Consider the following 23,970-nt stretch of genomic DNA (forward strand, 5'->3'; position numbering starts at 1 on the left):
AAAACGCTGCTTTTAGAGGTGTCTTGCTTTTTTTTTTTTCTGGTATGGGTGTTTAGACCACTGGCAGGCCATTCAGGAGCAACAACTTTAATATTAATTGGCCAGAATAAATCATTATTCTGGCTAGAGCTGCACGATTAATCGTATGAAAATCGCGATCTCGATTCACCCCCCCTGACGATCTAACCCTGAAATATGCTCGATTCTTTGCATAGCAGAGAGAACAGCTGTGGAAAAAAAAAAAAAAAAGCCTCCCGGCAAATGGCTATCAGCATTAAAGTCTCCCAGTAACTATAAACAAAAATAATTACATTGTATCTTTTCCTTCCCTCTGCCAGGGAGAAAGGGAGTTTAACCTCTTAAAGACTGGATCTTTTTCTGACATTTGTTGCTTGCAAGTTAAAATCATTTTTTTTTTGCTAGAAAAGTACTTAGAACCCCCAAACATTTTATATATTTTTTTTTAGCAGAGACCCTACAGAATAAAATGGTGATTGTTGTAATATTTTATGTCACAATGTATTTGCGCAGCAGTCTTTCAAACGCAATTAATAGACTTTAATGAATAAAAAAAAAACGTAACAGTAAAGTTATCCCAATTTTTTTTTGTTACACAGAGAATCGTGAGAGAATCGTGATCTTTATTCCAAGCTAAAAAATCGTGATTCTCATTTTGGCCAGAATCGTGCAGCTCTAATTCTGGCCAAATAAATAAATGAATGCCCATCTAGACGTGTTTATACATGTGAAGTACTTTTTTTCTGCCAAAATACTGCTGTCAGGACGAAAGGCGTTTAGGGGAGTTGGGCAAATGCCCCATGTGCCTGAGGTCTTAAATAAGCTTTAGGCTAGGTTCACACTGGTGTGGTGCGGGAACCACAGTGATTCCTGTGGAGGTTCCCGCACCTCATCAGAATCGCAGGAAGTTCACACTGCGTTCTCCGAACGGCTGAGGGTGTCAATATAAAGATAATGACACCCCAAATCGGTTTGCAGAACGCAGTGCGAACTGTGGAATTGGATGGAATCGGATCACATGGGTCTAAACACCCATGTGACCCGATTCCAGGGCATACAAAAAAAAAGGTTCCTGCACCATTTATTCCGAATGCGATGCAATTTCAGCCATACAAGCTGTATGGCTGAATTCGCATTGCACAGAGATAGCGTATGGATGCGCACAAGAATGCTGTGTGAATCACATGCGATGTCTGCAATCGCATAAGTGTGAACCGAGGCTTATACAAATGTGTTCTCTATAAAAACTGACACATACTAATACAATAGCTAAGTTCTTAATGACATTTTATGAAATGTATAGCAATCCCACAGGAAAAAGCTGTATTTTCAGAGGATAGAAGCAAAAATGTGAGGAAAAAGATGAAAAGTTTGCTGTAACTGTCTCCATTTTATATTGAAAATACATTATACACAGATAACTTGTAAATATCAGTCTTGGCTGTTTTTCCAATGTTAGATGAATAGAGATGTAGCTTAATGTATCCAGAATAATAACATAATGCATTGTAACGTAATAGCAAAATGTTTCTCATGCTTGAATGCTATGTTCTACCCACAGTAAAATGTGCCTTAAAATAAGGTATTTTTCAGCTCTAAATGTACATCTAACAACATTATTTGTCTCCGATTACTATAATTTCAGTAAAACTTTTACAGATTGCTGCTGCTGAGATAGCATGTAAAAAGATAGCTTTTTATGCCTTTACTGGTGGTGTGATATCCTAATACAATCTCTTTTCTATAGATAGTAGTAGTTTTTTTTTTTTTTTTTTTTTCATTTTTGTTGCATAGCTTGAAGAAAAGATAGCTTGAAAAAGACACCTCTTAAAGTCATAAGAAATAGGTAATTAAATTAGATACAAAACATAATACCTTGTATCCACAGAACCCATAACCCCCCAGTTGATCCAGAGGAAGGCAAAAAATTAAAACTGTTATAAAACAGTTATAGGTAACTAATTTATTCTAGCATTCGGAAACTGTTTTTCCCCAACCCTTAAAAGATAACTGAATAATTAACAATAAAGGGGACTTTCGCCCAAAAACTAAAGTTGCCATCAATAAAATTGCACTTTTTTTTTTTCAGGGGAACGAGTGTGCCTTTTTTTTATGGTGCCCGCTCCCACTTCCTCAACCCATGTCCTAGACAAGAATAACGTTGCCTCGGCTTGTCCCCCCATTGCCATCCCTGCCCTCCACCTCCTGGGATACATGTTACATGTCTCAGTGGGCTAAAGGAGCAGTCTCCATGCGATCCTAAATAAAAGATGCCTGTGCCAGAGAACCAAAGCCCTGAGGAATATTGGCTGTGGGGATGACTGCACTGGATTTTCTAGGCAGATAAGTTTGTTTCTTAAAGGAGAAGTAAAGCCAAAGCTATTTTGGCAACACTTCTATGGAGCACAGGAGTGCAGTTCGTTCTATACTCCTGTGACCCATTTTCAGGCTGTTGTCAGCTAACTTCACTCAGCCAGTTCAGGCTCAGGGAAAGATCCAGACTTTACAGTTGGAATCCACACAGATACTTGGAGCGGCAGCTGGCTCAGCCTCTCAGCAATCCGCTTTGACCTGATCCAGCCCCTTCCAACCGCTCTACAGCCCAGCACTCCAGTGAGCACTGGAGGGGCAGGCCAGAATGCTGGCGACTGACAGTCCCCACTCTCTGCTTAGAGTGGAGGGGAGAACTGAGCAATCAGCTCAGTTCTCGGGGTAGAGCCGGCTGGGGACAGATGGGTTCTGTGCTGCAGCCATCTAGGTGAGTATGATTTTATTTTTTTATGTTCCCATACTTCTCTTTTAAACGTCTGGCTTTTTTATTTTCACACACCTGGGGTGAAATCCCTCTTTAGTACTGCATTACTATGCATTAGTACTGCATTACTATGTATTACATATACTTTTATAGGTAACCATTTTTTCTTTAGAAATGCACCCAACCCCAGCAAGAAGTGAATGGAGATCCAAAGTAAATCTGGCCATACACTGATTGACGGAAAATTCAACCTCTTCAGAAGGGACTGGCCAACATGTGGCCATCCCCTCTTGTTCATTTAATCAGCTTCTGTCGAAGGGAAATTTTGGACAATATTCTTCGACCAATGGCTGCAGCTGCTGACCTGTTGTCAGAATACAATGTGGGGTGGATTCCTCTATTCACCTTGTTTATTATGTTCATGGAGGAATCTATTACATTTTTCATTCAGCCGGCTGACTGAGCGGAAAAAAAAAAAGATTTCCTCTTTATTACTGTTCCGAAATTTTGGATTTTACCTCACTTTCACTTGCAGTGACCAGAACAGATAGGGTGAACTTCCCCAGCAGACACGTATACACAGTAGTTCTTACTCTTCCCTGCTTTACCCAACTCAACTGTGGATAGATTTGATGAACTCCAAATATGGAAACTTTTACATAGTTACGTTGGTCCAGTTTGGACTGGTGTAAGTATTTGTGCCATACCTGTGGGATCTCCGTAGAAAGTTGAAACAACTGTGGTAGACACTGCTTTTGGGCCCTGTGTCAAAAGGTTGCCCTGCTACATTTTGAACACAGGTCGCTCGCTCAGTACGGGTGCCGTTAGAGAACACTTAATGCATAGCGTTCTCTGGATGAGGTGGAGAGGCAAGGCATCTTGATCTCTGCCACATCCAATCCGTGAACACTTTACATTCACTGAGAAAATTGAAAGTGAATTGCGGCTGTGCAGCGTGGTCACCCTTCTGTGTACAGTAAGCAGCAAAGCAGATGGGACCCGGAAACTTGCAGCAATCACTCTGGTAGCAGTGCCTACTACAGTGATTTTCAGCTTCCATAGGAAACTCACAGGTATGGCACATACATACTTAAAGCGTAACTCCACCCAAAAGGGGAAGTTCCTCTGCAAGACCTCATCCCCTGCTCCTCGGAAGTTATCCTCCCTCCGGCCTCCCTGCAGTCTTCTGGGACACTGACAGGTCCCAGAAGTCCAGGATGCGACTCGCGCATTCACAGTGGGCACCTGGCTTTGTAGCTGCAAGTTGTCAGCCAGGTGCCCCTGGTGAAGCTGCCGGCAACGCCAAGGGGTACGGAGAATAAAGACAGCTGGGGTGAGCTCACTGCTGGACCGTGGGACAGGTGAGTGGCTGTTTTTTAAAAGTCAGCAGCTACAATTTTTGTATTTTTTTTTTTTTGACAGGTGCCTTGAGCTCCTCTTTAACCACTTAAGCCCCGGAAGATTTTACCCCCTTCCTGACCAGGGCCTATTTTGCGATTCGGCACTGCGTAAATATAACGGACAATTGCGCGGTCATGCGACACTGTACCCAAACAAATTTGACATCCTTTTTTTCCCCACAAATAGAATCGCACAGGTGATCAAATACCACCAAAATAAACCTTTCTTTTGGTGGTATTTGATCACCTGTGCGATTTTTTGATCATGCGCTATAAACAAAAAAAGAGCGACAATTTTGCAAAAATAACAATATTTTCAAATTTTTTTATATGAAATTCCCCCCCCCAAAAAATGTAAAAATCAAAATTTTTTAACATTTTAGGCCAATTTGTTTTCTGCTACATATGTTTGGTAAAAAAATCGCAATAAGCGTATTTTGATTGGTTTGCGCAAAAGTTATTGCGTTTACTAACTAAGGGAAAGATTTTTGTCATTTTTATTGTTTTTTTTTTAAACGAGTAATGGCGGCGATCTGCAATTTTTTTTTTTTTTTTTTTTTGCGGGACTGCGACATTGTGGCGGACAGATCGGACCCTTGACTGACATTTTTGGGGGTACCAGTGACATTACTACAGTAATCAGTGCTATAGATATGCACTGTTACTGTAAAAATGACACTGGCAGTGAAGGGGTTAACTTTATTGGATTTGAGAAGGAGGGGTTAAGTGTGTCCCTAGGGGTGTGATTCTTACTGTGATTGGATGTGGCTGTGTGTGTAACAGCAGAGATCTACGGTCCTACATAGCAGGACAGTATGATCTCTGCTGTTACACAGGGGAGAAAGACAGGCGGCTTTGTTTACATTAGCAGCCTGCCTTTCTCCCGGTGTAACCGACGATCGCGAGTGACCGGCGGACATCGGGTCCGCCGGTCACTCGCGCGCGGGGGGGGGGGGGGGGGGTTAGTGAGCGAGCGGGGGGGGGTTAGTGAGCTCCCTAGAGCCTCACAGGCTAGCGACGTAGTACTACGTCAATTTGCCTGTGAGGGGCTGACTGCCGACGTAAATCGTCGTTAGGCAGTCGGCAAGTGGTTGAAGTGTTACTAAACCCAGGACCCTGCATTCACTATATCTTTTGTGCCTATGACTATGTGGGTTATGCTGCCGCCACAGGAGTAGGGACACTGGGCAGGAAAGAACTTAACTAAAGTGGGGTACACACTAGTAGCAAATCTGCAGAAAATTCCCGTCCGAGGTAAAATCGTACGATTTTCGGCTAGTGTGTACACTTTCAGCAACCGATGCCGACATTTTCAACGAAAAAAAAAACGGAGGGAAAAACACCAAAATTTTTATCATCCGTCCCCAGACGACCAATTTTCGTTTAATGTGAATGCAGTACGTCCGTGAAAAATCGGATACGAAAGGCCGCGCATGATCTGAAGTTGCTGACGACCCGGAAGTCTAGGAACAAATGTCCCCAAAAAAAATAAAAAATCAGACGAGAAATTTCGTGAACATTTATGCACTGTCAACTAAAAACGGTAATGAACGCTGAGCAAGAGAGAGAAAAATCGGAGGATATTTCGTCCGATTTCCGTCAAGTGTGTACGGGCCTTAAACCTATGGGCAGTCTCCCTGTCGGAACACAACAGCTCAGGGGGGGGAGATCGCTGTGCTACTGTTGGATCGTTAGTACAGCAGCTCTGACCGGAGCTGTCAGATTTTTTCCGTAGAACGAAAAAAAAAACTATTAGTGTGTACCAGGTTTTAGGCACCTGTGTGAATGTCTCCATTGAAAACAGTGCAGCTGTTTTCAGATCTGTAATCAAAAAACACTTGTATATGCGTTTTTATTACACCCGTGTGAAAAAAACCTAACATGTAGACCGATCATTGTAATTATGTAACAAGCTTGACAAGTTTGATCATTGTAACAATGTTAAAATTGCCATACCTGGAATTACGCTTTTAAGTGAGCAGATTTCCATTTTCACAGGGCAATTAGAAATATCTTATCTTACTTTAAAAGGTTGTAAACCTCAAAAAAAAAAAAAAAAAAAAAAACCCTGAAAGACAAAGGCATAATGAAGCTAGTATGCATCGCCTACTAGCTCAATATGAAATATTTACCTTAGAACGAAGCCCCTGCAGCGCCGCCCGCTCATTGGTGACACAGCGGACATGTTTAACCGTCTTCCTTCCGGTTTTGCGTCCTCCATCCATCTGATTGGCCGGAGCCACAATGAGGTCACTCCCAGGAATGCGCATGGGAACCGCCGTTTATGGCACAGGGCTCTGAAGGAACGACACTTGATGTCACTGGCTGCATGCAAAGTAAATATCTCCTAAACTGTGCATGTTTACAGTACCTATAGGTAAGCCTTATCATAGGCTTACCTATAGGTACAAGTTACAAAGGAAGCTTTACTTCCTCTTTAAAGGAAATTATATATATATAATACTACTTTTTATTTAATCAGGCAATATAGCATTTTGCATGTGACTAGATTTCTATCTGGCTAGGGGGTGTAGCATATTACCTCAATAGCTTAAGTTGAAGTTTAAATGCATGAACATGTTCTGGTGGTTTTACTGCCCAGCCGCAAGTTAATCTGAGCAGCGGTGCACACTGCCACAGTCACTGTATGGCGCAAAGCAAAATGTATGCCACATGTTGGATTTGGCAGTAAGTACCACCACCAAACACCCGTTCAAGTAAATGGAGCTGCGCAGAAGTCACTTGTAATGCACGTTGTTGAGGCGTGGTGCAGTTGACTTTAAGTGATTAACACAGGATGTAAGGAAACAACACACCACCTCCTAACTGCCTGTCAAATGCCTGTGAAAAGTGATCTACCACATATATCGCTTTTTGGAGTGGCGGCAATGACGAGCCCTTAAGGTGCCCAAAATATAAAACTGAAGTTGGACATGCAGACAGGACACCTTTCAATAAACATGCACATTTGGATTGGCCAGGCATGCCAGTGGAGGCCCGAGGGTTTTGGATAATTCGTGCAGTATGCGCTTTCATTATCTTATGCCTGTGGACACTTTAATATTGTTGCTATTTACCCTACAAGGAATGTTCTATTACAGTTATTTGCGGGGCACAGATACACTGTATTGTGTATCCCTTAGTCGATACTGCTTAGCAATATACAGTATATAGAGAGTTTACAAGCCAGTGATAGAAGTAGCTCAGCTAAAAATCGAATTGCTAAACCTGTCTGCATGCAATGCGATCACCAGGATATTGAACCTACTCCACCCAAAATAAATCTTTATATAGAGGGTTATTTAGCTGTCTATTTTGGAAGAGCTTACATTTTGTTTTACAAACCACCACCAAGCACGGTTTGAAGGCAGTAATGTATTCCTACCTAGCCATGCTTATTCCTCCATGTGGTTTTCTGAAAGACAAGTTCATTTTTTTCCTATTGAATGCATGCAGTGCAATGAACGTTTCAGCAACTAGGCTGACTGGTGTTTACACAGAATATTTTTGTGCTGTCTGACACTTGGTTAATATATTTATGCTGGAAGATGTGCTTACAGATGATTGTGAGAAATCAAAGCTTCATCACTGGCTTCTATTACAACCACATTACAATTCTATATTTGGGAGGAAAATCAGTTTATGGCAGCAAAAGGCTAGAATGTTCATCCATTTACTAGATTGGAAGGTAAATGGAAATGTACAAAGATAGATACTGTTAATACTTTATATTCTACCAGCCTTTCCAAAAATGTCCCTAAATGTTTTATGGATACAGACCTAAAATCTTTTCAAAAACTTCTTTCTCCATAGAGTACATCATGCATAAGAACCAATCCGCTTCCAGGTTTTAGCCCCCCTCGATGCGGCTAGGCGCTTCCACTGTCATAATACAATAACACAAGCGTGGTGGATGGGGGAATCTGTTTAGTTATATTCGATCAGCCTCCTGGCTGATCAAAAGAAGCTGAGCCATGAGTGGGACCAAACAGTTAATGATCTGATATAATGGGTGAAGGTGCCTTTACTACAGGGGTGCTCAATCTTTTAAAGAGCGAGGACCAATAAAGTGATTTGGTCGTGGGCCACAATAAAATTAAATGGTTCAGAAGTTCAATTTTTTTATTTTCAATAGCATAATGAAGATTTATTTCCTGCAGCCGCTGAATGCCAGCTGGAGTGAGAAGAGGAAAAGTCAGCTTTCAGTGGTTGCAAGAGGAAAATGTAGAGGATTGTGTCCTGTATATGCCACCCATCCTGTCCATGTGAAAAACAGAATGTGACAGGGAGGCGGCACAGGCCCCCCCCCGTGGCAATGGAGCGAAGTTGCCATTGTGACCCCTGACACTACATCAGGGGTTGGGGGTGTGTGGTAGAAACACATTTCCACTACAGAGTTTTACTGCCCCCCAAATCGTAAATGTAAATTAGCCCTTACTGTCCTGAGACCCCTTTAAGGCTAATTTGACACTAATATGCTGCAGTTTATCCGCACCACAGGTGCAGTGCACCAGCAGCTTTCCCGCTGCGGGTTAGCTGCGTTTTGCCATAGACTATATCTTGCAGGTGTAGTGCACTTTCTAAAAGCACGCCAAAACTCCTGCATTCAGGAGTTTTGGTGCGCTTTCAGAAGGTGCACTAAACCCACAGGATATAATAGAAGTCTATGGCTAAGTGCAGATAACCTGCAGGAAAGCCACAGGTGCACTGCGCTGCACCTGCGGTTCAGTGTGAAAGCAGCCCAATGATCCTTCTTTTAAAAGTGCCCATATATGCCCATTGCTAAACTATTATGTTTAATAAACCAATCTTTATCTTTCAGTTTCTGTTGGCATTGCTGGCTGTTAGACAGGTTCTTCTCCCAGACGGATTGATACGAAATGCACTGCGCCTGGGACAGGAGTCGGTGGAATTGAGGAAGCATTAGCTTAAGTGGCTCCTGCTCCCTCCGCAGCCGCTTGCTTCCTACTGCACCGGTTCTATCCACTCTGAGATGGGGGGTCCACAACTCGCGATCTGGGCTTGCTAACCCACCAGTGGTTGCAGACCACTTTAGAGTGCTCCACGGGCCACCGGTTGAGCACCTCTGTTTTATTGCAACTACAAAAACTTTTAATGTATTGTTTGCACATGATAATGGACACATAGTGGTGGTAATGTGGATACAATGCTGCTAAGATTGATTGATGATTGTTTTATTGTGGTGGGGAATCGGTTACTATGTTGCTGTATGTTGGTCAAACCAAACTTTTCAATAGCTCAGCCTAGATATAAAGTTATACTTTGAGCCATGTGTTAAAAGGAACCCAATAGATTTACTTGAATGACCGCATGTAATCCTGGTATCAAGAATATATTGTAGTGGATTTCCTAATAGCTGCACCTAGAACATGGCACTCAACCTGTGGCCCTGCAGCTGTTGCGGAACTACAAGTTCCATCATGCCTCTACCTTTGGGAGTCGTACTTGTAACTGTCAGCCTTATAAGGCTAATGGGACTTGTAGTTCCGCAACACCTGGAGGGCCACAGGTTGAGCATCCATGACCTAGAAGGATATATTTACACTGAATAGTCATGGATTTTATTTTACAGCTCACAATCTGGATGTAAACACTGTCATTTATGAAGATTTAATTGGAAAGCTCGGGCAGACGATGTGATGAGCATGCCCCGGAGCCTGTGATTCGTTAGCGCTGACCCAGTTTACATATATCAATGATCCTACGGATGTGTCTTTCAATGTAAACTTGCTGCATGAGCATTTATTACTTGTATATGGAAAGCTGTGCAGACTTTTTGCAGGCCTAATGCAAATTGCTGGCGGGAGATATATGTATAGCTTCCTTTACCTTTTATAGTATTACCAGTACCAGTGTTTCAGCATTGGAGAATATTTAAAGCTGATGTTGAGTATATATATGTTCTGTTTCAGATACAGGACCAAACACATTAGGTATGTGTAGTGTTGTTTCTCCTATTATCTGCAGGTGACTTCTTATGCCTAAATCAGTCCCCGCATTATGTCTCCTTCACAGCAGACAGATACTGCCCTGAGTGTCTGTCTTCAGAAGCGGCTTTCCTTCTACCGCATTCACAGAACTGATATTACTACACTCCCACAATGCATCATGTTTTTTGAACAGACGTGTGCAGTGCAACCGGATCTCCTTTGCCCATTCAAGACACATTTTTGGAATGTAATAATACAGGTTCTATAAATAGCAGAAAGGACAGAAGGGCTGCGCAACTTTATTCAGTAACAGCCGCTGCTAATCTTCATGGTGCCGGAACACAGCCTCTCAGGGTGCTATCTAGATGCTATGAAGGAGACACACTGCAGAGATGACTTTTAGCAGAAGCAACGACCTGTAGGTTATGGGATAGACACCAAAATTATATACAGGCATTCCCCGGGTTACAAACAACATAGGGACTGTAGGTTTGTTCTTGGGTCGAATTTGTTTGTAAGTCGGAACAGGTACATTTTTAAGTTTAACACCAGCCAAAAGAATAATTTCTACGTTTTTTTAATAGCATAGGGAAGGGTTAACACCCCTTTACCATATGTTTTGCTGTTCATACCCCTGTTCAGAAGATTTCACCTCAATTTCTGTCCCTATGACAACTGGATTTTGAAGATTTTGGGTTGTTATGGAAACAAGGATTAGTGATAAAGCTTCAGTGGAGACACCTTTTTCCCATGAGAACTCTTACAAGAGTGAATTTCCCTTCCTAGGGCTAGATTTCTTCTCACTTCCTCTTGTCTCTCTCCGTTTGTAAGTAGGAGTCGTTTGTAAGTCCGATGTTTGGAACCCGGGGACTGCTTGTATAGGATATTTTAGTGATTGGGTATACATTTACTTTAATGTGTTTGTTTACAGGTGAAAAGCTTGCTTCTCTGAAAGAACCTGATTGGAACAACTTTTGGACACAGCTCTGCTCCTTGCTGGATTCCACAGAGAAAGTGGTACCACGAGCAAAGCTGAACATAGTCTGCTATCTGTGCACAGTGTCGGCACATAAGGAAGTGGCTACTAGGATGATCAACTCCCAGATAGTAAGTAAAGCTATTACATTTTTTGCTGTTTTAATACATCTTGCTGTAGAGCCACAGGTTAACAATAGTTGTTAGGATTGCAAGTTTCAAAAATGTCTCTCACAAGTCAAAAGGATACCTTGCTGGACAAATGACTCAGGACAAATGTTCTATAAAAGAACGGAGGGCACAGCCTCAGGCCTGCTTGTCTTAAATTCAAACTACTGCTGCCCATTTGGGACAATGTAACAGTTTCTCTTTATAATCCATTTCCTCTGCTATTAAGTCACGGTTCACATTTGTGTGATGCGGGAACGCTGCGAATATACAGCGTGTTCCCGCATCGCATCCGCACCCCTGGCAGTTCACACTGCCATATGCGATACGCAGGGGGTGTCAATTTAAAGTTAACGACGCCCCCAGTTGAGATCGCATATCGCAGTGCGATCTGCAAGTTTGCAGAGAATCGGATTGCACTAGTGTGAACCACCATGCGGTCCGATTCTGCAGCTGATTAAAAAAAGGGTCATGTGCGTGTTTAGTGCGATTGCGGTGCGAATTCAGCCATACAAACTGTATGGCTGAAATTTGCACCGCACAAAGATCGCATGTAATTTAGGAGCAGTGCGCTCCGAATTACATGCGATTTCTGTGATCGCACTAATGTGAACCGGCACTAATACTTAGCCCAGGTGAGCTATAAATAGAACCTGTTTCTTTGCCCTGCATGGGCAAAATAACATGTTTACAATATTACCCTATCATTGGTATCCTAAACACCAGTTATCCGTGTCTCCACCCGTTTCATTTTTACCTGTGAGCGTAAGCAAGTTAAACAAAGCAAGCAAAAACGAGAATAGCTATTGGTCTCCACATCTACTAAAACTTGATCAAGCAAAACAAATACTGCCGTCTCGCAGCACTAGGGTCGTCGGTTCAAATGTCAACCACCTAGAGTTTGCATGTTCTCACTGTGCCTGTGTGGGTTTCCTCCCAAACTTCCAAGACATGCTGGTAGGTTAATTGGCTCCTGCCTAATCTGGCCCTAGTATGTATATGTATGAATGTGAGTTGTAAGCACTTTGAGAGCAGGGACTGATGTAATTGTGCAATATACAGTATTTATAAAGAGCTGTGTAAATTGTTAGCGCTATAAAAGTATCTGTAATAAGTCAAAGTATGATAAGTAGATGTTAATTAGTCATCTGGGATTTGCAAGAGGAACTTGGCAAGAAGAGCATCTTAAAAATTTTGGAATGGTGTTCGCCTTCTATGAGCTGCTCAGTCTACTTCAGATTTGGTGCCATAGTTGTAGATGATTTTTTGGCCTTTACATTAGGGTGACCCGATTTTTCAAATTAAATCCGAGACATATTTTTTTTTTTATTGCCAAATCGTAAACTATTTTATGCAGTGTATGTGGTATGTGTTTTATGGAGTGATTGCATGATATATATGTTATTTCTCACATTTCGCCCATGATATAAATAAAAGATACTTCTTACAATTTTATGGGATATGACTACCAAATGTTAAGAAGATAATATAGAGAAAAACTTTTCAATGCATAGTTTGTAATTTTTTTCTTACCAATGAAGCACAGAGGTGCGCAATTTGCAGGGTTCGGGAGTGTGCTACATACAGAGTGCAGGGTTCAATAGTGTGCTACGTACACAGGGCAGAGATCAGTAGTGCGCTACATACAGAGTTGACAGGTGGGGGGGGGGCAGTATGACAGGCGGGGGGGCATGATGACAGGAGGATACTTAGCATTATTCTCAATCCCCCCCCCCCCCCGAAGGGTCTAACCACATCTGGCATCATCCCCTCCCCATGAGAAGAGTGTCCCATGCAAGTCCTTACCCTTCTGGTAACTTCTCCCCTGTCCCTCTCCTGCACTGGCTCCGATCATACCGATTAGTAATACTGTATATAGATGGCTACCTCAGTGAATCTGTCATTGTAGAGACCTGACAAGATGGAATACTTGAACAGGCTGGAGTTGTTGGACGCTGCCATGCTGGAAGAGCCATGCGGGGGGCGGGGCCAATGACAACTTTACCAATGTCAGAGCAGTTCCTCAGTTCCTGCATGGTGCAGTTCCCAGCCTCCTCCACTTGTCTGCTCTGCATGCTCATCCTCCCAGGTGTCACCACTCCCGCAGCCTTGTCACCCCGATGTCCCGGCTCTGCTGGACTGCACATGTGCAGGGACAGCACAGAGATGGTGCCCGGCAAAGCCTCTCCCCTCTTCCCCAGTCCCCACCTACTGATCACAAAGGCTGTACTGGAGATGGCAGCCTACCGGAACTATACACAATCTTCTGCTCTCTCCCAACAAGTGACGGGGAAATCAGTTTTTGCGGATCCCCTGCCCAATCCTTGCTGCCTAACCTGCCTTATGCTGGTGCCGGCCCTGCCTGTCGGGGACAAACCTGAGGACAGACTTGGTCCAGGGACAGTGTCCTTAGTCCGGTCACCCTACTTTACAGTTCTCAACCCATATTTTGGCATTATGCCAGTATATCAGCACTTGTTCAGCTGGGGATAGCAAAGTGTTTAATCATGTCTGCAAGGTATGTCAGGCTTCTGGGGGTTTTTTTTTGGAGATGTGCATCCCTCTTACTTCTTGTTTATGGTGTTCTGCTAGTATAAAAATGTATATTTATGAGGCCCCAGGCTTTGCTATATTTAATAAACACTATGATTCTTCCATAATTTGCACTTATTGTAGATTTCTACATAGCTGTTATCTATGGTTTGCTAGAGAGCTTTGGCATTAGAGAGGGAAAGCAATAAAGAGCCTGATACACTCTTTATATACTGTTATTTTTGAGTCCAAAGCTGACCATAAACTATACAATCTGCTTGTACAATCTCCTTTAGATCTACCAACAACTATATAATGTATTGGCCTGTGTGTCTGGATAGAAATTGCTTGGATTGTATTGGTTTGTCCACATCATATTACATAGTTTTGATAAATGTAAATAATTGTACAGAAATTATACAATAAAATTGTAGTGATTACGGCCACCCTGAGAAGTAGCTGGTGTTCTGTCAGGGACCATCTAAGAGGAGTTTGGGATTGGCTGCTGGCTAACCCCAGGCCACTCTGCAGATACAGACTAGGGGGAATGTTGGTGCTGGGTGATGAGGAACTGGACAAAAGAGGGGCATAAGACACAGGACAGCTGAAGGCAGGAGGGAGGCTCAGGGTAATAAGTGCCAATATGGAACAGTGGAGGCTCAGACTGTGGATGCAATGGAGGTGCATGGATCACAATGCTGAGACTGTGGTTATAGCTGAGGTGCAACAGAAACCAGGCTGGGGTACAGCAGAGGCCTGGTTTGCAGGAGCAGCAGTGGATGAGCCAGCCGAGACTTTGGCGGGAGGTGCAGCAGTGGATGGGACGTGGGTGCAGAGAAGACTAGGCTTGAGGTGCCACAGAGGCCAAGGCAGTGCAGCAATACCTGGGCTATGGATAAAGCCTTTGGAGCAAGCTAAGGCTATATTCAAACAACTACTTGCGGCCTAAGTTTCAATAGAAGAAGCAGAAGATACAACTGTGACAGGTTAAATCTGGACTTAAACCCGCTGAAATTTGGGGAAGTGAATGAGTCTGCCAATAGGAGAGCAAAAGCAATAGCAAGATTCACTTTAATACCCAATAAGTATAATATTTTTGCGATCCTTAGTAGAACCACTGTGACCCATGGTGTATTTGTTCTGCTCAGTTTGGCTGCTTGTTTTTTGAGTTTGACATGCCTATTATACACACATTTTTTTCTTACTGCCATGAAAACTGGATGTTTTCCTTTACCCATTTAAGTGTACAAAATTCTTCTAAAAATGTAATTTTCAGCCAAACTTGAGCCAATTTTTTTTTAGTAGCAGTAACGCGGGAAAAATAAATACTTTTTTGTTAAAGGTTAACTCTCCTCTTTTGCAACATGTTTCATGTTATACCTGTATTTAGTTTTTTTCCTAACAAAAGTTACACTTACACTAAAAAGGACATTTACCTACTTAATATTTTGCATTAATGTAAATTATATGAAAATATATGCTACACTGTTACTTTAGCTGCCCTGGGAGCAGCTCTGATTATTAACAAGTTCTCAGTTTGATAGCTGTTAAGTAGACTACCATGTTAATTAACACATTAACGTTTTATGTGCCCGTCATCACTAGAGCTGCTTTTGCAACCATATTCTAATTCCAGACGAACACACACACTATATGTAATATATTCGGAACCAACAATATGTATGGGGACTTTAAATCTACATTCTAGCGTATATTGAACACTGGCTCATGAAATATTTAAAAGTATAACAATTTTATTCAATATTACATCGGCTAAAAGACAAATTTTAAAACCATATTTACAAAGAAGGCAGCCACATAGATCTCTGTCTTCGCCTTGGGATCCAGTTGATTGGCCAACATGTTTTGTGGGCTACCCCGCTTCATCAGGGCCTTAGATCCTCTAATAAATACTGCAATTATATACAAAATGATATGGGACATTTATACATTACTGGAATAGTATCATTGAGCAGGTCATTGAGCATTGGCCAATCAACTGGATCCCAATGCCAAGACAGAGATCTAAGTGGCTGCCTTCTTTGTAAATATGTTTTTAAAATTTGTCTTTTAACCAATGTGATATCGAATAAAATTGTTATACTTTTATAAATTTCACGAGTCAGTGTTAAATATACCCTAGAATGTACATTTAAAGTCCCATACTGTATATATGTTTGGTTGCAAATACTTGTCTTCGTACCTTCTAAGGGTAGATCTAGTGTTCTGCTCTGTCCCCTCACCCCAAATCTTGACACTGTATTTTATAGTCCACCAATAGAACTTCTAGTTAGAATGCCAGTGAGTGTAAACATTTATTAGGGGGTTTCTGGCAACAGTCAATTTTCATTCAGAGCCTAGGTATTATTGAGGTAGACACAGAAGCAGCATATCTCCAGGATTGGCAAAGGTTATAATAATTCTACTATGATAACACCCAAAATGTAATCCAAAACTGCATTTTTATTAGTAGGAGGAATTCTATTTAAATCCCAGAAGTTGTGCGTCATGGTACATTCAAAGTATTTTTAAGTTTAGGGATAAATGTAGCAGTGATATATGCCCCACACAGGCCTGTCTTGGGGCCTGTTTAAACCATTGTGGTCCGTTAGCATGCACTCTATGTGGAGTGTTACGTTATGGCAGCCAACGCTTTTGAATGGGGTGCTTTAATTCAAGAAAAAGCGGTGAAAAAGGTGTCTGTAGCCTTTTTGACAGCATACCGCAACACATGTTACCACGCTGAAAGACTAGTACATTGGGAAGGTGTCTTGGGAGTGCTATTCAAAATAAATAGTACCGCATCGTACCAGCCAGTGTAATTTGTGTTACTGTTCCTGTTACCACAGAACAATAGTGTGAATGGTCCCTTGCAAAATTTGAAAGTGAAAATATCCAGTTGTCCGATGTAGAAACATCTGCATAGTGCCCCAGCCGATCAGCAGTCAGGTATTCATAGCAGCAAGAATGCAGCTGTGTTCATTATTTTATATTGTGCAACACTGTAAGTTAAAATTGGTTTATCATCTTTTTGATGCAATTGATGCTATGGATGGTAACTGCCTAGTGCCTATTGGGTCCCAAAGTGTATGCGTTAAACTATATGGGATGTCAGATCATATGTAATTATAATTGATAATCCTTTTTAAATTGTAGATTTCCTTTTAGGGCGCATGTTAATAGAATTTTCCTTAAGACTGCAAGGGGAATACATTTAACCGCTACAATTCACATGTTTGGGAATCTTCAGAAGGGCAGTACAGGCAGCATATTTTCAGAAACATCTGTTATTAGCACCTGAATTTGACTTGGTATAGGCCTCCAAGAGGAAAAAGCAGCTCCTGGGAGACCGGTTTTATTCATAGATAATTTTTTAAAACAGGGCTCGACAAACCCCGGGCGCCAGGTCGCATTTGCGACTAGAATTAGCGACCTGGCGCCTGGGGTGCCCTGCAGGAGGTGTCCTGTCCCTTTTGCACCCCCACCTCCTCCCGAGTTCACGGACTTCCGCGCCGTCCAAAAATTGAGGCCCCGGCTTTTCGGCCTTCTGTGAGATGAGAGAGGCTGGGGAACTGGCGCCCTCTTGTGGTGGCTGGGAGTAATTACTGTTTCCACTGCCTGTTAATGCATTCCCATCTCCTTCCTAAGAGGAGATGAGAGGGAAGTTTTTGCAGGCTTCATCTTCCTGTCCAGTTACCTTTGCTTAAAGGTAAGTGGATAGGGAGTGTGGTTATTATTATTAATTTATTTTTTAAATTAAAAAAAAAATAAATGATGATTTTTTTCTTTTTTTTTTTTAATTATTAAAAAAAAAAATTTTTTTCCAATTATTATTATTATAAAAAAAAAAAAAAAAAAATATATATATATATATATATATATATATATATATATATATATATATATATATATATATATATATATTTTTTTTTTTTTTTTTCCTCATCGCCATGCCACAGCCGAAGGCCCCTTTCACACGGGCTGTCTGATCAGGTCCGCCTGTCAGTTTCTCAGGCAGACCTGATCGGACCCTTCAGTCTCCTCTATGGAGCGGTAATCTGCCGCCATCTGATCCTGTCTGCCAAAAACAGACGGATGGTGGTTCTATTTTCTATCCACCCTGTGGATCGGATCAGATGGCATCGGATGGAAAGAGACAGACAGTCTGTTTCCATCCAATTGCGCTATAGAGGAGAGTGGGGTTCTAGTCGTATTTATGTGTAAATTTAGTATCCGTTTTATTAAATAAAGCTTGGTTGTTAGTTTAAAAAAAAAAAACTGGCTCCTAACTTTTTTAGCTGGCTCCTAGATTTCAGGCAAATTTGTCAAGCCCTGATCTAAAAATTCTGGCCATTGGAGGGATAGGTTGTGTCTCGATGTTGTAGATGTTTTTATGTGCATGGGTTATTCAGCACCAGCTGATTTAGATATTATTTAGCACTGGGAGACAGTCCGTTGTGCTACAGAACTCGGATACTGACAAGGAACCAGAGTGACAGAGAGAAGAGCTCATCATACATTACCTAGTTGCAGGAGAAAAATCAGATCTCCATACTTCTGTGCAGAGGGGCACAGTTGTGTAAATCTCAGGAATGGATTGACAGAAATGCAAAGTCTTTCTGCCCATGGCAGGTAAATTGATTCTCATACACTATATTACCAAAAGTATTGAGACACCTGCCTTTACACACGCATGATCTTTAATGGCTTCCAAGTCTTAGCTCGTAGGGTTCAGTGTTGAGTTGGCCCACTCTTTGCAGCTATAACAGCTTTAACTCTTCTGGGAAGGCTGTCCACAAGGTTTAGAAGTGTGTCTATGGGAATATTTGACCATTCTTCCAGAAGTGCATTTGTGAGGTCAGGCACTGATATTGGACAAGAAAGCCTGGCTCGTAGTCTCTGCTCTAATTCATCCCAAAGGTGTTCTGTCGGGGGGGAGGTCAGGACTATGTGCAGGCCAATAACCTTCCCTCCACCCCAAACTCGCTCCTCCATGTCTGTTATGGACTTTGATTTGTGCACTGGTGTTGGAACAGGGAGGGCCAACCCCAAACTGTTCCCAGAAAGTTGGGAGCATGAAATTGTCCAAAATGTCTTGGTATGTTGAGAGATCCCTTCACTGGAACTAATGGGCCAAGTCCAACCCCTGAAAAACATCCCCACACCATAACCCCCCACCATATGATTTGGACTAGTGCACAAAGCAAGGTCCATAAAGACATGGATGAGCAAGTTTGGGGTGGAGGAATTTGACTACCCTGCACACAGTCTAAAATTTCATATGGATACAGTGTTGCATGACTGTCATTCATAGTGTGACAGCGCTGGAATCAGATAATTGGCCTGGGCAGGAAGGGGGGTAAAAGTGCCCTGTTCTGAAGTGATTAAAGCATTCAATGCATTAAGGTCAAAAACCTTCTACATGCAGTCTCCCCCGAGGGGGCTATGGGGGTACTTGGCAGGGGGGAGGAGCTAGGAGCTCTGATGAGGGACTCAAGAAGAGGAGTATCGGGGCTGCTCTGTGCAAAACTATCGCGGAGAGCAGGTAAGTATAACCTGAAGAGAAGAAAGAAAAGAAAAAAACATTTGGAATAACTTTAAGTTTTACATTTCTTTGATGGTTTTCAAGATTAAATGTATATACGTTTCAAGCATGTAGATAAAAGTACTCTTTGTTATGTGCGATTTACCACATGACCAGAATTAGTGCTATCCTTGGTATTTGGCTTCCTAGCAAAATAGTTTACATTCAGATACATTTGCTGCACACTACTCTCAACTGAGGGAGAAATGAGCCATTTCTTAGTTGCACAGAAGCATGTTTTAGAATTTTTGTCATGTAGTCAAGTCTTTGGTTATGGTCCAGGACATTTTAATGTGAAATGTATTATTCTTTAGGGCTATACAAAGCCATTATTTTTTGTAAAGTATTGAATAGAGAAGGGAATTCTAATACTTTTCAAGTCAAGTTCCTCCACCCCAAACTCACTCATCCATGTCTTTGTCTTCAACTCTCCTGGGAAGGCTGCCCACAAGGTTTAGGAGTGTGTCTATGGGAATGTTTGACCATTCTTCCAGAAGCGCATTTGTGAATTCAGGCACTGATGTTAGACGAAAAGGCCTGGTTTTCAGTCTTCGTTCTAATTCACGCTAAAGATGTTCTATCGGGTAGAGGTCAGGACCCTGTGCAGGCCAGTCAAGTTCCTCCACCCCAAACTCGCTCATCCATGTCTTTATAAACCTTGCTTTGTGCACTGGCCCAAATCATTTGGTGGAGGGGGGATTATGGTGTGGGGTTGTTTTTCAGGGGTTGGGCTTGGCTCCTTTGTTCCTGTGTCAGTAGATCAATGGGATGTGTCAGTAGGGCAGAGATTGGTGTCAGAAGTTTTTATATTATTTTATACAATTTTATTTATTTTTTTTATATTTTTTTCAGTTTTTTAGGAGCCCCGATAGAGGGTTTTGGTGAAATGTCAGGGGTCTAAACAGGGGCAATCTGCGCCACACAAGGTGATTAGGGTGTGCCCAGGCACCCCTGTCACACCCTGTGCACACGCCTATGAGTATGGTAGAAACATTAGACTATGAACTTTTACAGGGAAAAATATAAATAGAACTGTTTATTTGATATAGTACTAAGTAATATGTTGTTGTTATATACAGTAAATACTGAGAAATTAAATAAACATATGTTTTCTATATCAAATATATGTCTGGAAAGTCCTACTTTATAAATATTACTAATCCTTGGCTTTATCACACATGTTGACATTTGTTCAGTTATTTGCAATAAATTATGCAAAATAAAATAATACATACCTAGAAGCACTGTGATACAAAGTGTACTATTACACTCTTTGACAGGCGTTCAACTAATGTGTGAATGGGAATTAGAAAAATATTCAGTGCTACAGGATTCCGAGCCACTTATTATATCCAAATCCCCTGATACCTCAACATCTTAGATTTAATTGTGTGCCTGTATTTTAATGCATGTAATAAACAATTTTTACCTGTTTTTATGTTTTAGTTTCCATCTCTTATGCAGCAGTTACGTGGAGCAGCAAACTGGGATATGTAAGTATTGCCTTGTATTTTTATGTGACTTAAATTTTGCATTATGCAGTTGTAAAGGATATTCTGTTGCCTATAAGCACAGTGGAAGATGACTTCAGTCAGTTCCAGGGAAATACAGTACTTCTTTGATATGGATGAATGTAGGCCTATCTAGATTTGGAAGACAGGAAGGTGAAAGCCAAGCCTTTGTTTGTTTGTTTGGTCCAGTGAGTATAGAAAAGAATCACCCCCCTTTTAAAAATATCAAATTTTGTTGTTTTGCAGCCTGAAATGAAGACACGGTTTTTGTTTTATCCAACTCTATTTACTAGTGCAACTTATAACGTCCAAATGGAAACTATAAGAGTCGGTTCACACTAATCTTACTCGAAGTCGCCCGTGCAGCGCGACTTCAGCGCGGTTTGCAATGATAGAAGTCAATGCAAATTGCTCCGACTTTGCAAAAAAATAGTGCAGGAACCTTTTTCTAAGTCGGAGCGACTTGAGTCGCTCTGATTAGAATGGTTCCATTGCACAGCATTGGAAGCTACTTGTCAGGCGACCAAGTCGCCTGACAAGTCGGATCAGTGTGATCCGGCAGTTACACCAACATGTCAAAAAAAAAAATTCAAAAACAATCACTGAGTTGGAAAAAGGATCACCTCTCCCCCCCCCCCCCCCTTATGTCAGTATTTTGTTGGACCACATTTCACTTTAATTACAGCCTTTAGTCTGTTGCACAATCTAGACTTTGAATAATTTGCCCACTCTTTTTTGCAGATCTGCTTAAGTTCAGTTAAATTTGATGGTGACCATTTGTAGACTGCAGTCTTCAAGACATTTCACGGATTTTCAATGGGGTTTAGGTCTGGGCTCAGACAAGGCCATGCAAGGAGGTTCACCTTTTTCTCCTCTTAACCACTGTGTGGTCATTTTTGCTTTGTACTTTGGGTCACTATCATGTTGGAAGCGGTAAACCTTCCCATTGACAACTTTCTGGCAGAGTGCAATAGATTTTGCAGAAGAATTTGATGGTATTTTTCCTCATCCATTTTTCTTCTATCCTGACAAGTGCTCCAGTCCCTGCTGCAGAGAAACACCCCCAAAACAGGATATTACCATCTTCATGCTTTACTGTAGGAATGGTAATATTTGGAAGGTGAGCTGTATTGGATTTCCACCAGACATATCATTTGGTGTTGCGGCCATATGATTCAATTTTATTTTCATCTGACCTCCTTAAATGCACCTTGAAGATTCTGAAGCCACATGGAAAAAGGTGGTCAGATGAGACTAAAATTGAATTATTCTGCTTTGCTTTTTCTCTGTGACCGCTCTATATTTTAAGAGGGCACGATAAAAACCTCCATGTTGTATTGTAGTAGATACGGCCATTTAGGGGATAGTTTGGATCTTAAACCTTAGATTTGCTTTGTTTGTCCTGTATGTCTAATGCTGGAAAACAGTTTGCAAACTGCAGGACTTGGTGTTTGTGTGACGGGGTCTAGCTGTCTGCTGGGGACCATCTCTGACCCATAGGTCACTTATGGTCATTTTTCCCCCTTATCTGTTAAATCGAACTCAGCCATATTTGGCTTTTAATCAGCTCTGAAGAAACCAACGTAAGGTTGGTGAAACATGTCAGCGGCAGTGTCCTAGGATCTGCACACTTTGAATCAGCCTTCCCTGTGTACGTCCGACTCCAACACGGCTGGCTCTCCTTCGGCTCCCTCTGCTTTCAGCTCGCCAAAACCGGACATGACGTCAGGCCGCCACTGACGGACCCATACGCCAACTCGGAACGAGGCTGGAGCAAGCATGGTGGTGGAACGCCGACATAGCGGACAGTGAATACCGGCGGAGTCAGGACTCGGTACACAGAGGTATGAACTTTACTTTACTAGGCTGTAAGTGTTTGTTCATCACTGCCCTCATCTAATGGATCACGGAGGAACCTTTGTATAAGCATTTCCTTGGGCTTTTGCATACTCCGGCCAACGTACCGGCAACATTACCTCATCACCCTTGGATCTCCACAACAGGATTCCTCATTCCTGACCTTTCCATGTTATTGTCTTCGCCAAGTACTTATATCACTCTCCTGTATTGCTCCCTTATATTGAACTACTTTTTATTGATTTGAGGAGGAACAGCCTGAGTTAATTTTGTCTGTTGATAACCAGCATATACACACGATCGTTTACATCATCACTAACCTAAAATTTCTTCCAAGTATCCGGAACGATATTTGAACATCCATTCATCCTTTTTCTTGGGACATCTGTATGGTTCATAGCCTGGTTATTTTACTGTGACGTTTCACAGATTGATTATCATTTCCATGGACTGGTTCAGTTTGATCTTTTTCTAGGATCATGAGGCAGTATTTTGACCAAGCTTAACCTACCTTCTACCATTCAATTTCAGGCTACATTCATGTGCAGGTCCTTGTAGTTATGTTTTTAATTGGTTTTATATTGTATGTTGTGTCTTGTTCATGCACAGTCTTCTCACCAGGCACAAGTGCCTAATAAACTATTTATCTTTAGCACCACTACTATACTATTTTTTGACTCATTGGTACCCCATATTGATCACCCTTTTGGTGGATATGGTTTAAGAGGGGCTCTTCTCCCTTACCTACCTTCCCCAACATGTTTTTTCATATTTGGCTTTTAGGTTCGGTCAGGAGCCCTCTATAGATCCTTAGTTGTGGTTTCTTTGTCGTTCCCGAAGAATCTTTCTGACCCGCTTTAGGTTCTGTGGCTATTACACCCAAACCTAGAATTTTTCTTCTCCCTATTATGGCAGTCAGCTATACCCTTGGATTAATGGAATCCATGGCTCTTGCTCTTTGTTCTATTGTTGGTCTTGGTTTTTCTTCCACTAAGAATATCACAAAGTTTTTTCTTTTTAGGTGACTTCATTATAAAATTTGGAAACGTCACTTTGTCATTGTACCTTAACAAATCACTGCTAGTTGGTCAAATCCCTTTTAAAACCACTTAAGCCCCGGAAGATTTTACCCCCTTCCTGACCAGGGCCTATTTTGCGATTCGGCACTGCGTTACTTTAACGGACAATTGCGCGGTCGTGCGATGCTGTACCTAAACGA

At 41.8% G+C, this 23,970-nt stretch overlaps 1 protein-coding gene across 1 annotated transcript in view; it reads left to right on the top strand.

Moving 5' to 3' along the window:
• The window catches only part of ULK4 (unc-51 like kinase 4), a 1,112,493-nt gene that overhangs the window by 121,298 nt on the left and 967,225 nt on the right, over positions 1-23,970 (top strand). Inside the window, exons 15-16 of the mRNA XM_082258381.1 lie at positions 11,056-11,231; positions 20,830-20,876. Coding sequence (XP_082114507.1) covers positions 11,056-11,231; positions 20,830-20,876 — 223 coding nt within the window. The remainder of the gene's footprint in view (positions 1-11,055; positions 11,232-20,829; positions 20,877-23,970) is intronic.

Source organism: Pelophylax lessonae (assembly GCF_965119305.1).
Source record: "Pelophylax lessonae genome assembly, chromosome: 5".
In the NCBI taxonomy this organism is placed as follows: Eukaryota; Metazoa; Chordata; class Amphibia; order Anura; family Ranidae; genus Pelophylax; species Pelophylax lessonae.